The 12,527-nt window shown below is 58.2% G+C and overlaps 2 protein-coding genes across 14 annotated transcripts; both read right to left on the bottom strand.

The window, feature by feature from the left end:
- Positions 1–54: 54 nt before the first annotated feature.
- Positions 55–2,183, bottom strand: RPL36 (ribosomal protein L36). Its single transcript, XM_002761657.7, has 4 exons — positions 2,152–2,183; positions 1,878–1,972; positions 261–395; positions 55–187 (listed from the first exon to the last, which is right to left on the bottom strand). The coding sequence occupies exons 2-4, from the start codon at positions 1,968–1,970 to the stop codon at positions 98–100; spliced, it is 318 nt and encodes a 105-aa protein (XP_002761703.2). The 5' UTR covers positions 1,971–1,972; positions 2,152–2,183; the 3' UTR covers positions 55–97.
- Positions 2,184–3,470: 1,287 nt separating this feature from the next.
- Positions 3,471–12,061, bottom strand: HSD11B1L (hydroxysteroid 11-beta dehydrogenase 1 like). 13 transcript variants are annotated; one of them, XM_078360283.1, is made up of 10 exons: positions 11,815–11,924; positions 10,784–10,849; positions 8,127–8,226; positions 7,655–7,741; positions 7,441–7,571; positions 5,796–5,907; positions 5,325–5,416; positions 4,631–4,724; positions 4,338–4,503; positions 3,471–4,246 (listed from the first exon to the last, which is right to left on the bottom strand). In XM_078360283.1, the coding sequence occupies exons 4-10, from the start codon at positions 7,725–7,727 to the stop codon at positions 4,051–4,053; spliced, it is 864 nt and encodes a 287-aa protein (XP_078216409.1). In that variant the 5' UTR covers positions 7,728–7,741; positions 8,127–8,226; positions 10,784–10,849; positions 11,815–11,924; the 3' UTR covers positions 3,471–4,050. The 13 variants fall into 13 exon arrangements, with proteins under 13 accessions (XP_078216409.1, XP_035139924.1, XP_078216407.1 ...); XM_035284033.3 differs by lacking the exon at positions 8,127–8,226; XM_078360281.1 differs by lacking the exon at positions 10,784–10,849 and having other exon boundaries at positions 7,655–7,790.
- Positions 12,062–12,527: the final 466 nt, after the last annotated feature.

The following is a 12,527-nucleotide window of genomic DNA, read 5'->3' as shown; positions in this document are numbered from 1 at the left end:
AGGGCTTGGGCACCAGGACCTCCCCTACCCCAGGACACGCAGCAGAGCCAGGGCTTGGGTGCAGCTGTTTATTCAGGGACACAGCAGGGGAGGGAGCTCAGTCTTTTTTGGCAGCAGCTTTCCTCATGGCGGCCAGGACATTGCTCAGCTCCTCCCGCTTCCTCTTGGCCCGGATGTGTGTTCCCACCTGCCAGGGATAGGGTTGCTGTCAGCCCACCTGCAACTCCCACCTTGTCCCTCCACCAGCAGTGCCCACCTACCCTTTTCTTGATGAACTTGAGGGCCCGTTTGTCCTTGGAGACCTTCAGCAACTCCATGGCACGCCGCTCGTATGGGGCAAAGCCACACACCTCCCGGATCATGTCCCGCACGAACTTGGTGTGTTTGGTCAGACGCTGGGGGTGGGGGTGGCAAGAGCCAGCCATTAGGGTGGGGGGACCCCTGCATTCTAGGTAAGCAGTGTAATCTCTTCAGCCATCACCATTTCCCTGGCCTCGTTCCCTGGCGTGGCGGCCCATCGCCTAGGCTGGGGTGCAGTGCTGCCTGGTCAAGGCTTACTGCAGCCTCGACTTCCAGGGCTCAGGTGATCCTCCTGCCTCAGCCTCCTTAGCTGGGACCACAGGCGCATGCCACCATGCCTGGCTAATTTTTTAATTAAAATACTTGTTTGTGGTTCGGTGCAGTGCCTGACACCTGTAATCCCAGCACTGTGGGAAACCGAGGCAGGCGGGTGACTTGAGGTCAGGAGATCTCGAGACCAGCCTGACCAACATGGTGAAACCCCATTGCTACTAAGAATACAAAAATAAGCTGGGTGTGGTGGGGCATGCCTGTAGTCCGGACTACTCGGGAGGTTGAGGCACAAGAATCATTTGAACCCAAAAGGTGGAGGCTGCAGCAAGCCGAGATTGCACCACTGCACTCCAGAAAGTCGTGGCAGCACTCTGGGGAGGCCGAGGCAGAAGTTCACTAAGGCCAGGAGTTTGAGGCCAGCCTGGCCAATATGGTGAAACCTCGTATCTACTAAAAATAAAAAAGCCAGGCCTGGTTACAGGCACCTGTAATTCCAGCTACTGGGGAGGCTGAGGCACAAGAATCGCTGGAACTGCAGAGGCGGAGGTTGCAGGGAGCTGAGATCTCTGCGTAGCTGTGAGAACCGAGATATGAACCCTCAGAGCTTTTCCTGTTTTGAGACGGGGTCTCACTCTGTCGTCCAGGCTGGACTGCAGTGGCGTGGGCCTCGGCCCCCTGCAACCTCCGCCGCGCGCGCGCGCTTCACCATGCCCGCATGCCCGGGTAATTTTTGTATTTTTGGTAGAAACGAGGTTTACACCATGTTGGTCAGACTGGTCTCAAACTCCCGAGCTCGTGATCCGCCTGCCCCGGCCTCCCGAAGTGCTGGGATTACAGGCGTGAACCACCGCGCGCGGAGCAGCTCCCATCCTCCCCAAGTCCCAACCTCTGCAACTCCTGCAGGACGCACCTGGAGTCGAGGCTGCCCACTGAATAAAGGAGCCAAACACACTGACACACCTGAAATCCCCCAACCTCACACACTGCAGCCTCGGGCCAGCTCCACGAGGGAACTCCTACTCATGCGTCAGAACCCCAAACCCACTGTCCCGGGACGCCCTCAAGTTGCTCCCTGTGCCCCGGCGTGGAGTGCACGGGCAGGGAAAACCCAGATGAGTGCTCGCCTTCGAACACCAAGTAGGAACCCCCACTCCCCCGCCCTGTCCCTTCCATTCAAGCCCCCCTTAGTTCCGCGCGCCAATCCGCGTTCTTTCACGCCGACAGCCTTTGCCCAAGCCGTGCCCTCTGCCCTCGAAGAAGCCCCCGATGACCTCCGCGCGGGCCCCGATGGCCCCCTCACTTACCCCGCGGCGGCGGCTGTGCCTAGGCTTGCTCACGTTCTTGGTTACCTTGTGGCCCTTGTTGAGGCCCACGGCCATAGGATACCGAAGAGCCATGGCTGTAGACAGCGGCGGGGAAAAGGGGCGGAGGTTGAGTCCGGATTCGGTTGCCGAGGTCCAGAACCCCGCGCCCCGGCCCCTTCCGCCTCGCTTGCCACAACCAACCACCCTCCAACCCGCACAGAGAACCCGGGAGTACGGATGGCGGCGGATTCCCGCTGTGCAGGAACCCACTTACCTGCCACTCTCCAATGGCGACCGCGGCGGAAGGGCTGGCGCCGCGCTGAACTCTGGGATGTCTACTGTGCTCAGGATGCACGGGCCACAGAGGCAAGAATCGCGCGCACTCCCCCTGGCGGCTGGAGGCGTCCCCGCAGTCTCGCTTAGCATGCGCGACCCGGCTCTTTGAGCATGCGCACTTACTCCGAGCCTGCGAGCAGAAGTCGGAACCAGGGGGCGTGACTATGGCTCCCCTCCTCCCTCTGCCCGTGACACGAGTTCGAATCCCAACTCCGCCGATTGCTGACCGACCCTGCATCAACGACTTCGCCTCCCAGACTTTCTTCACTTGTAGAACGAAAAGAATATTACCAAACTATTTGAACTGTTAAAACGGCCATTAAAGAGAGCATTGGTTTCATTATCTGCCAACTGGTCAGCCTCTGGATTAGGTATGAATACAGCAAGGCATAATAAGTGCCCCTTGGGGACATCTGATGTAATTTCACAAGATGCAGGGAAGGGACGCTAATTAACGGAATCAGATGGCGGAAAACACACACGTTTCCAATTTTTCGCCTTTAATAATGCTATTAATATACAAGAGTGAGTCTCAATTTAGGGCTGCTCATGCTTTTTCCACACAGGGTCTTGCTCTGTCGCCCAAGATAGCGGGCAGCGCTGCAATCATCATGGCTTGACTTCCAGGGCTCAGGTGATCCTCCTGCCTCAGCCTCCTTAGCTGGGACCACAGGCACATGCCACCACGCCTGGCTTATTTTTTAATTAAAATATTTGTTTGTGGCCGAATGCAGTGGCTGACACCTATAATCCCAGCACTTTGGGACGCCGAGGCGGGGGGGGGGGGGTCACCTAAGGCCAGAGTTCCAGACCACCCTGGCCAACATGGTGAAACCCAATCTCTACTAAAAATACAAAAAGCCAGGTGAGGTGGCCCGCACCTGTAATCCCAGCTACTCTAGAGGCTGACGCACAAGAATTGCTTGACCCCAGAGGCGGAGGTTGCAGTGAGCCTAGATCACACTACTGCACTCCAGCCTAGACCGAGACTCCGTCTAAAAAAAATTTAAAAATACGTAAAGACAGGGTTTCACCATGTTGGCCAGGCTGGTCTCAAACTCATGACCTCAAGTGATCCGCTAGCCTTGGCCTCCCAAAGTGCTGGCATTATAAACGTTAGCCACCGCGCCTAGCCTCTCAGCCTCCATTTCTCCACCTGTGAAATGGGATTGAGAGTCCAAGCCCCTGATACACACACCGCTCCCGCTGTCCGCCGGCTGCCAGCAAATTGAAATTACCGAGGAATTTGAACAGATATGCAAGGGAAGAAGCGTTTTTATTCTCCAAAGGGAGACTGGGTCCAGCCCAAAACACAGACTTTCCCTCCTCCTCCTCCCTCTTAGACCCTGCCACCAAGTGCACGGACAGTGCAGACATCCCTGCAGGTGTGAGCCCCCAGCTGGGGGAAGCCGGCAGGTGTCGGGAGGAGGGGATCTTCCCAGCTGGAATGAATGAGTGCAAAGAATAAATCAGGGACCAAGAGGCGCAGGCAGGAAATGGAGTGGGGGGTCCACGGCTGGCTCAAGGGTGGTACGACCTCTCTGAGCCTCAGATTCTTTATCTGTAAAATGGAAGCAGTCATGTCATCAATCATGTCCAAACTGGTGAGGCGTCACAAGCCCGGGAGAAGGCACCTAACACAGGGCGCCTGCGCCTCCGAAGCTGTGTTTGGTTCCAGGCGCCCGTCGTTTTTCCGGGTTTTGCTTTTCTGTCTTGACGACTTTATCTTGGGCTGTGGCCACCCTCTCAGGGGTGTCTCTTGTGAGTGTCCTGGCTCCAGGGACAGTTGGAGGGAGGAGCGTTCCCGTCCGGGACGTAGAGGGGTACCCCTCGGTGCTCAGGCTGCAGCCGCGGCCGTGACGTTGAGTTCCTGGCGGATGAACCAGGCCCGCGGGAGCGGCAGCCAGCGCCGGAGCAAGCACAGCAGGTGGAAACGCCACGGGTAGAAGACGCCGGCCGCGCGCGTGGCGCCGCCGCGGATCACGGCCAGGGCCGCCCTGGGCCCCGGGGCCGCCTTGACCCTCGTGACTCCCCTGGGGACGGGAGGGCGCGGTGGGGGCTGCAGCTGGGGCTGGGCAGCCGCCCATGGCCCCCAGCCCAGCCCCCGGCTCGCCCGGGCCTCACCTGACTGCCTCGGCGGCGGAGGCGCGATCTCGGAGGCCCAGGACGCACATGGTGATGGCCACGTTCACGTCCTGCACGTCCAGCTCCCGCCGCAGGGAGCCGAAGAAGCCGTCCAGCGCGAACTTGGCCGCCGAGTACGGGGTGGAGAACGACGCGGGCACGCGGCCTGGGGGCGCGGACGGCAGCGGCTGAGCGGCTCCCCCTCCTCCGGGAAGCCTGCCCAAGCCCTCCAGGCTCACCCGCATCGAGCTCCCCATTCCCCGTCCCGCAGAGCCGGGGCCGAGCGCACGCACCGAGCAGCGAGGACACCACCACCAGAGAGCCCTTGCTGTCCGTCAGGCTGGGCAATGCCCGGGACGTCAGTTGCACGTAGCTCAGAAAGTTGACCTGCAGGCGGCACTCGCATGTCACCGACGCAGGCGGAGCCCAGGGGCAGGGCGGGGTCCTAGGACCGGGCCAGAAACCCGGAGGGCGGGGCCAAGGCCGGGGCGGGGTCCTAGGACCGGGCCAGAAACCCGGAGGGCGGGGCCAAGGCCGGGGCGGGGTCCTAGGACCGGGCCAGAAACCCGGAGGGCGGGGCCAAGACCGGGGCGGGGTCCGAGGACCCGGCTAGAAACCCGGAGGGCGGGGCCAAGGCCGGGGCGGGGTCCTAGGACCGGGCCAGAAACCCGGAGGGCGGGGCCAAGGCCGGGGCGGGGTCCGAGGACGCGGCTAGAAACCCGGAGGGCGGGGCCAAGGCCGGGGCGGGGTCCGAGGACGCGGCTAGAAACCCGGAGGGCATGGTCCCAGGGTGGGGTCAACGCCAGGACGGACCTATAATCCCGGAGGGCAGGGCGGGGCCTTGGGTTTGGAGGGTCGTGTCCGGGGCGGGAAGGGCTGAGGGCCGGCCCGGGAGGAGGCAGAGCCCCGGTCGTGAAGGGAGCGGAGCTTGAAGAGAGGGGGCTGGAGCACCGGTCCCCGAGATCGAGCCGCGGAGGGGCGGAGCACCTGCATGAGCCAGCGCGTTGCCTGGGCGCTGCGCGCCCGCGTGCCGGCCGGGGCGCCGCCAATGTGGTTGAGCACGAGGTAATCCAGCCCGCCTGGCCCAGAAACGCCGGTCAGCCGCGGAGGCCCCTCCTCCGGGGCACAATCAAACCCCGCCCCCGATCTTAGCTCCGCCCAGAGCGCTGACCCAGTGAGCTCCGCCCCAGGGAACGCCCCCTACGATGAAAGGCACCCAGCCCTGGGCCTTATTCTCTGGATCTAGCAAAGTTTCGTCCCCATTCAATGAGGCTCTGTTTGGAGCTCTTCCCCGACGATGCAATGAGGCTCCACCCCCTCCACCACGTCCCCAGTCCCGGGAAACGTCTCCACCCTGAGACACTTGTTACTGTAGCCACACCCACACCCCAATTCTGGTCCTGTCCCTAAGGCCCAGGCCACGGTCCCGGACTGCAGACTCCAGGCCTAGCCCCTCACCCAGCTTGTCCAGCGCAAACTGCACCACGCTCTCGGGCGCCTCAGGGGAGGCCATGTCCGCTGCGATGTAGAAGACCTTGGGGGCGCCCAGCTTCCGGCAGTTCCCTACCACCTGGGGGGGGCCAGAGCTGCCCGTGGGCCTCTCCTCTCCAGCTGCCCCCCCACCTGCCGGCCACAGGGAGGCCACCGCCTGAAAACCCCTCCCCTACTCTGAGCCTCTGGCCCCATTCAACATCTTTCCCAAAGATTTACTACTGGGAGGTGGGGAGGCTCAAAGTGGAGGTCTGCGAGCCAGAATGCTGGCCGATTCTAAAACAGGGCATTTCACCTACAATCTCCAGATTTCTAGCTTCTCTTGAAAATTTGAAAGGTTTGTGTCCAAGAGCCACACCCTGTCCTGAAGTAGCAATGAGCTGTTGGTTGCCAAGAAGTGCCCATCCTCCCTTTGGAGTTTGAGAATCCAACTATCAATACAGGCTTGGACACGCAACTCTCATTTGCTGAGGAATGTGCCGTGCATTCTAGTCAACCATCTCACTGCAGTGGTGCAGCATCCTAACCCATGAAAAGGTGGGAGTTTGTTGCTTTGTTTAAGCCGGGCGCGGTGGCTCAAGCCTGTAATCCCAGCACTTTGGGAGGCCGAGGCGGGTGGATCACGAGGTCAAGAGATCGAGACCATCCTGGTCAACATGGTGAAACCCCGTCTCTACTAAAAATACAAAAATTAGCTGGGCATGGTGACACGCGCCTGTAATCCCAGCTACTCAGGAGGCTGAGGCAGGAGAATTGCCTGAACCCAGGAGGCGGAGGTTGCGGTGAGCCGAGGTCACGCCAGTGCACTTCAGCCTGGGTAACAAGAGCGAAACTCCGTCTTGAAAAAAAAAAAAGACAGAATGTCACTTTGTTGCCCAGGCTGCAGTGCAGTGGCACGACCTCGGCTCACTGCAACCTCTGCCTCCTGGGTTCAAGTGATTCTCCTGCCTCAGCCTCCCAAGTAGCTGGGATTACAGGCATGAGCCATCAAAAACAATTTTTTTGTGTGTTTTTGAGATGGAGTCTCGCTCTGTCACCCAGGCTGGAGTGCAGTGGTGCAATGTCGGCTGACTACAACCTCTGCCTCCTGGGTTCAGTTCTCCTGCCTCAGCCTCCCAAGTAGCTGAGGTTACAGGTGCGGGCCACCATGCCCAGCTATTTTTTTTTCTTTTGTATTTTTAGTAGAGATAGGGTTTTACCATGTTGGCCAGGCTGGTTGCCAACTCCTGACCTCAAGTGATCTGCCCATCTCGGCCTCCAAAGTGCTAGGATTACAGGCATCAGCCACTGTACCCGGCCTAATTTTTGTATTTTTAGTAGAGACGGGGTTTCATCATGTTGTCCAGGCTGGTCTTGAACTCCTGACTTCAGCTGATCCACTTGCCTCGGCCTTCCAAAGTGCTGGGACTACAGGCATGAGCCACCACGCCTGGCCAGAGGGTGGTTTCATTGTCCCCGTTTTGAAAATGAGGAAACCGAGAGGCTCAAAGAGGCTAGGTGACTTGCCCAGGGTCACACAGGAAGCCGGGGTCACTGCAGGGATTCAAACCCAGGCTCTCTTCCTTGTCCCCACATGCACCCCCAGCATTTGTCTAGACATGGGGTGGCTCACCTTCTGCAGGAAGGCCTCGGTGTGGGCAGTGAGCACCAGGTGGGAGCCCAGGCGTGCGTAGTGATAGGCCAGCTCTTCACCGACACCAGCATTGGCCCCTGTCAGCAGCACTCGGGCTCCCTGGAGGCTGGCTGGCCAGAGTCCGGGTGGTCACTCTGGGCAGAGGACGGGACAGCTGGCCCCGTTTCTCCCTCCATAAACCCCAGGGACTCACCTGGGTCAAAGTTGTCATCCCAATAATAGGCGAAGAACAGGGCCCCCAGCCCTGTGAGAAGAAGCACCTTCATGGTCCTCCGTGGGCCTGCAGAGGGACAGGGGACAGAGGTGGCCAGCAGAGGCCAGGCCCACAGCTGCCCCGTTTGATGAGCATTTGGTGATGCCACCACCCGTCCAGGCCACCATGCTGGCTCCATGAACGGCCGCACCTGCACCCCTGCCCTTCTGCCTTCTCAGCCTTCTTTTTTCCCCACGCCTTGCCTCCCCTGGACCTCAAATCCTTCCTGCTCCAGTTAGAATAAAAAGCAGACTCCTGGCTGGGCCCGGTGGCTCACGCCTGCAATCCTAACATTTGGGAGGCCAAGGTAGGCAGTTCATGAAGTCAAGAGATCAAGACCATCCTGGCCAACGTGGTGAAACCCTGTCTCTACAAAAAATAGAAAAAATTAGCTGGGCGTGGTGGTACATGCCTGTAATCCCAGCTACTGGGGAGGCCGAGACAGGAGAATCACTTGAACCCAGGAGGCAGAGGTTGCAGTGAGCCGAGATCGCGTCACTATACTCCAGCCCCTGGTGACAGAGAAAGACTCTGTCTCAAAACACACGCACACACACACACACAAAACACACACCCAAAAAAAACACTCCTTGGTGGCCACAAACGTTCTGCATAGACCTGTCCTCCACGCTCACTCTGCTCCCCTAAAATAGTCAATCCGTTGCTATTCCTCAAAACCAGCCAGTCACCGTCCTGCCTCAGGGCCTTCGCGTGGGCTGTTCCTACTGCCTAGAATGCCGTTCCCAGATATAACCCAATGGTTTGCTCTCTCACTTCTTTCAAGTCTCAGTGCAAAAGTGACCTCCTTCAGCTGGGCGAGATGGCTCACACGTGGAATCCCAGCATATTGGGAGGCTGAGGCAGGCAGATCACTTGAGATCAGGAGTTCGAGAGCAGCCTGGTCAACATGGTGAAACCCCATTTATACTAAAAATACAAAAATTAGCTGGTCATGATAGCAGGTGCATAACTGCAGCTACTCAGGGGGCTGAGGCACAAGAATCACTTGACCTCGGGAGGTGGAGGTTGCAGTGAGCCAAGACTGCACCACTATACTCCAGCCTGGACGACAGAGCGAGACATCTCAAAAACAAAACAAAACAAAAAACAGACACCATTCTAGCCAACATGGTGAAACCCCAACTCTTCTAAAAATACAAAAAATAGCCAGGTGTGGTGGTGTGTGCCTATACTCCCAGTGACTTGGGAGGCTGAGGCGGAAGAATTGCTTGAATCAGGGAGGCCAAGGTTGCAGTGAGCTGAGATTTCGCCACTGGGCTCCAGCCTCGAGAAGACTCTGTCTCTCTCTTTTTTTTTTGGGGGGGGGGTTATTTTTATTTATTTTTTCCTTTTTTTTTTTTGGTAAGACTCAGTTAAAAAAAAAAAAAAAATTAGCCGGGCATGGTGACAGATACTTGAGAGGCTGATGCAGGAAAATGGCTTGAACCCAGGAGGTGGAGGTTGCAGTGAGCCGAGATAGTGCCACTGCACTCCAGCCTGGGCAACAACAGCCAATTTCATAACAAACAAACAAACAAAAAGGCCGGGCGTGGTGGCTCACACCTGCAATCCAAGCACTTTGGAGGCCAAGGCAGGTGGATCACGTGAGGTTGGGAGTTCAAGACCAGCCTGACCAACATGGTGAAACCCGTCTTTAAAAAAAAAAAGCCTGGGTGTGGTGGCTCAGGCCTGTAATCTCAGCACTTTGGGAGGCCAAGGCGGGTGGATCACCTGACGTCAGGAGTTTGAGACACCCCGACCAAAATGTTGAAACCTCGTCTCTACTTAAAATATAAAAACTTAGCCGGGCATGGTGGCAGTCGCCTGTAATCCCAGCTACTCAGGAGGTTGAGGCAGGAGAATCTCTTGAACCCGGGAGGACAATGTTACAGTGAGCCAAGGTCATGCCATTGCACTCCAGCCCGGGCAACAAGAGCAAAACTCCATCTCAAAAAAAGAAAAAAAAGTGACCTCCTCCAAGAGAGGGCCAAATTTTCTTTTCTTTTTCTTTTTTTGAGACGGAGTTTCGCTCTTGTCACCCAGGCTGGAGTGCAATGGCGCGATCTCAGCTCACTGCAACCTCCACCTCCTGGGTTCAGGCAATTCTCCTGTCTCAGCCTCCCGAGTAGCTGGGATTACAGGCGCGCACCACCATGCCCAGCTAATTTTTTGTATTTTTAGTAGAGACGGGGTTTCACCATGTTGACCAGGATGGTCTCGATCTCTTGACCTCGTGATCCACCCGCCTCGGCCTCCCAAAGTGCTGGGATTACAGGCGTGAGCCACCGCGCCCGGCCCTTTTCTTTTTCTTTACTTTTTTTGAGATGGGCTCTCTCATTGAAGAGTCCCTAAATCTTCCATCTCCAGGTCCAGCCCTGGGTTCTCTGCCTCTGCTGTCCTCTGGGGACCTCCACTTGACCACCTCCAGGCCCCTTAGAGCCAGCAGGATTCAAACCAGGCTCAGCATGTAGCCCCATACCTGCTTCTCTTCCCAGCTCACCATGATGGAAAGGGCCTCACTGTCCCGTCCCTGAATGGGAAACCCAGGCATTGTCCTCACGCCCTTCCATCCTTTTACCCCATGACCTCATGGTTTTTTTTTTGAGACGGAGTTTCGCTCTTGTCACCCAGGCTGGAGTGCAATGGCGCGATCTCGGCTCACCGCAACCTCCGCCTCCTGGGTTCAGGCAATTCTGCTGCCTCAGCCTCCTGAGTAGCTGGGATTACAGGCACATGCCACCATGCCCAGCTAATTTTTTGTATTTTTTTTTTAGTAGAGACGGGGTTTCACCATGTTGACCAGGATGGTCTTGATCTCTTGACCTCGTGATCCACCCGCCTTGGCCTCCCAAAGTGCTGGGATTACAGGTGTGAGCCACCGCGCCCGGTCTGACCTCATGTTTTCAGATCTTATCAGTTCTCCCTCTGCAATCTCTCCCCAACTGTCCCTTCCTCTCTCTCTTCAGGGCTCCCAGATTGTCACCTCCCTCCTAGACCCTCCCCCCGGCCTGACCACCCCCATCTTCTTTCCCCTGGCCTCCCTTCCACCTCCCATTAGGTCTCCCCTACCTCCACACTGGCTTCCCCATCTCCACATTCTCTCCCTGCCTCTCCTGTCCATGTAGCCAAAGGCACCTGTATCAAAAGCAACATAGTCACTGCCTTTCTGCTCCAAACCCTCTCAGGTGTCTCCACTGCAACTGATGGAAACCAGGCTCCTCACTGCAGCCCATGAGGCCCTGCAGGTATAGCCCCTGACTACCTGTCTATCCTCTTCTCCATCTGTGAATCGTTCCCTTCTCAAAGGAATGAACTCCTCAGCTTCCCCAGACACACCAGTCATGCTCACAGCAAAAAACGAGCTTCCACCTTTTCCCCTTCCAGGGACAGTCCATGAAGTCCCTCTGCTCATCCCTTTTCCACCCCCAGCTCCACACTGACTGCAGCAGCCCGGCAGGGGGAAGTGAGGCCAGATGGACAGACGGATGGATGGATGAGTGGATGGACAGAAGGAGGGATGGAGGCATGGATGGATAAATGGATGAGCGGATGGATGTATGATGAATTTGGGAAACAGATGGATGAATGGATGGGTGGATGGATGGGGGAGCAGATGGATGGATTGATGGGTGGATGGATGGGCAGACAGTTGGATGAACGGATGCGTGGATGGATGGGGAGACAGATGATGAATGGAAGTGTGGATGGATAGATGGAAGGATCGGTGGGTGGATGGTCAGATGGATAGATGGCTGGATGGGGGGAGCAGATGGATGAACGGATGCGTGGATGGATAGCGAGACCGATAAAGGGAACTGTGGATGGATAGATGGATGGGTGGGTGGGTGGATGGCCAGATGGATAGATGGATGGGTGAGGGGACAGATGGATGGAAGGATGGACGTATGGACGGATGGATGGGCAGATGAACGGTTGAAGCAGCCTGGCCGAGATGCAGGAGGAATCCGGGCGGCGGGGGGCGGGGAGGGACAAATTCCTGCAGAACCCACCGGCCCCTTCTAGACCCCGGCGGGCCTTAGCTTCCCCTCCGAACAAAGGGGGTGTGTGACCTGCTGCGCAGCCCTAAACTGTATACTTACCCACTCAGGCCTCAGTTTCCCCCACTATCCAGCGGGGTTGGGGTCCCGGCCTGGGAGCCACGCGAACGTCCCACGGAGCTCTCTTCCCGGCCGCCTCCTGCCGGGTCTCTGACCGCGCCCCCTCCCGTAGGGCCCGGGTCACCTGACTCCAAACCCACCTCCTCGCGGGGAGGGGCCGGGCCTCGGGGACCCAGCGCCGGAGCGTCGCCAGGCAACAGTCCCCGCCTGCTCTCCACCTCCCAGTCTCGGCCCCGCCCCTTGGGTGGAATCCCCGCCCCCGAATCCATCATGTGACGGGACCGCCGCTTTCGAACAATCCCGCCTTCGCGTTGCCGTGACAACCACTTTCTATGGGCACTTTTTCTAGGTCCCGGTCCTTAGTCCCCCGTGCGGGCGCGGGCGGATCTCTCGGGCTCCGACTTCTTCTCGGGTCACCTTCAGGCTTCAGTCCAGGCACCCGACGCCTCGTTCCCCTCACACTGCTAGGGCCGGGTTAGGCCGGACCGGACTACATTTTCCAGGAGGCTCCGCGGCCAGGCGTAAACAGCGCGGTGCTGACTACATTTCCCAGACAGCCTTGCAGCGGCCCGGGTCCTGAAGCGTCCATTTCCCAGCGGCCCTTCGTGGCGGGACCGTAGCCCTTCTCTGGAGTCTCAGCGCCCTAAGAGACTACCACTCCCAGGAGACTCTGCGTCGCGCAAGAAAGACTACGC

The sequence above is a fragment of the Callithrix jacchus genome, chromosome 22, assembly GCF_049354715.1.
Source record: "Callithrix jacchus isolate 240 chromosome 22, calJac240_pri, whole genome shotgun sequence".
Classification (NCBI taxonomy): Eukaryota; Metazoa; Chordata; class Mammalia; order Primates; family Cebidae; genus Callithrix; species Callithrix jacchus.
The sequence above is the reverse complement of the archived record's forward strand: the minus strand, read 5'-3'. Positions and strand labels throughout refer to the sequence as shown.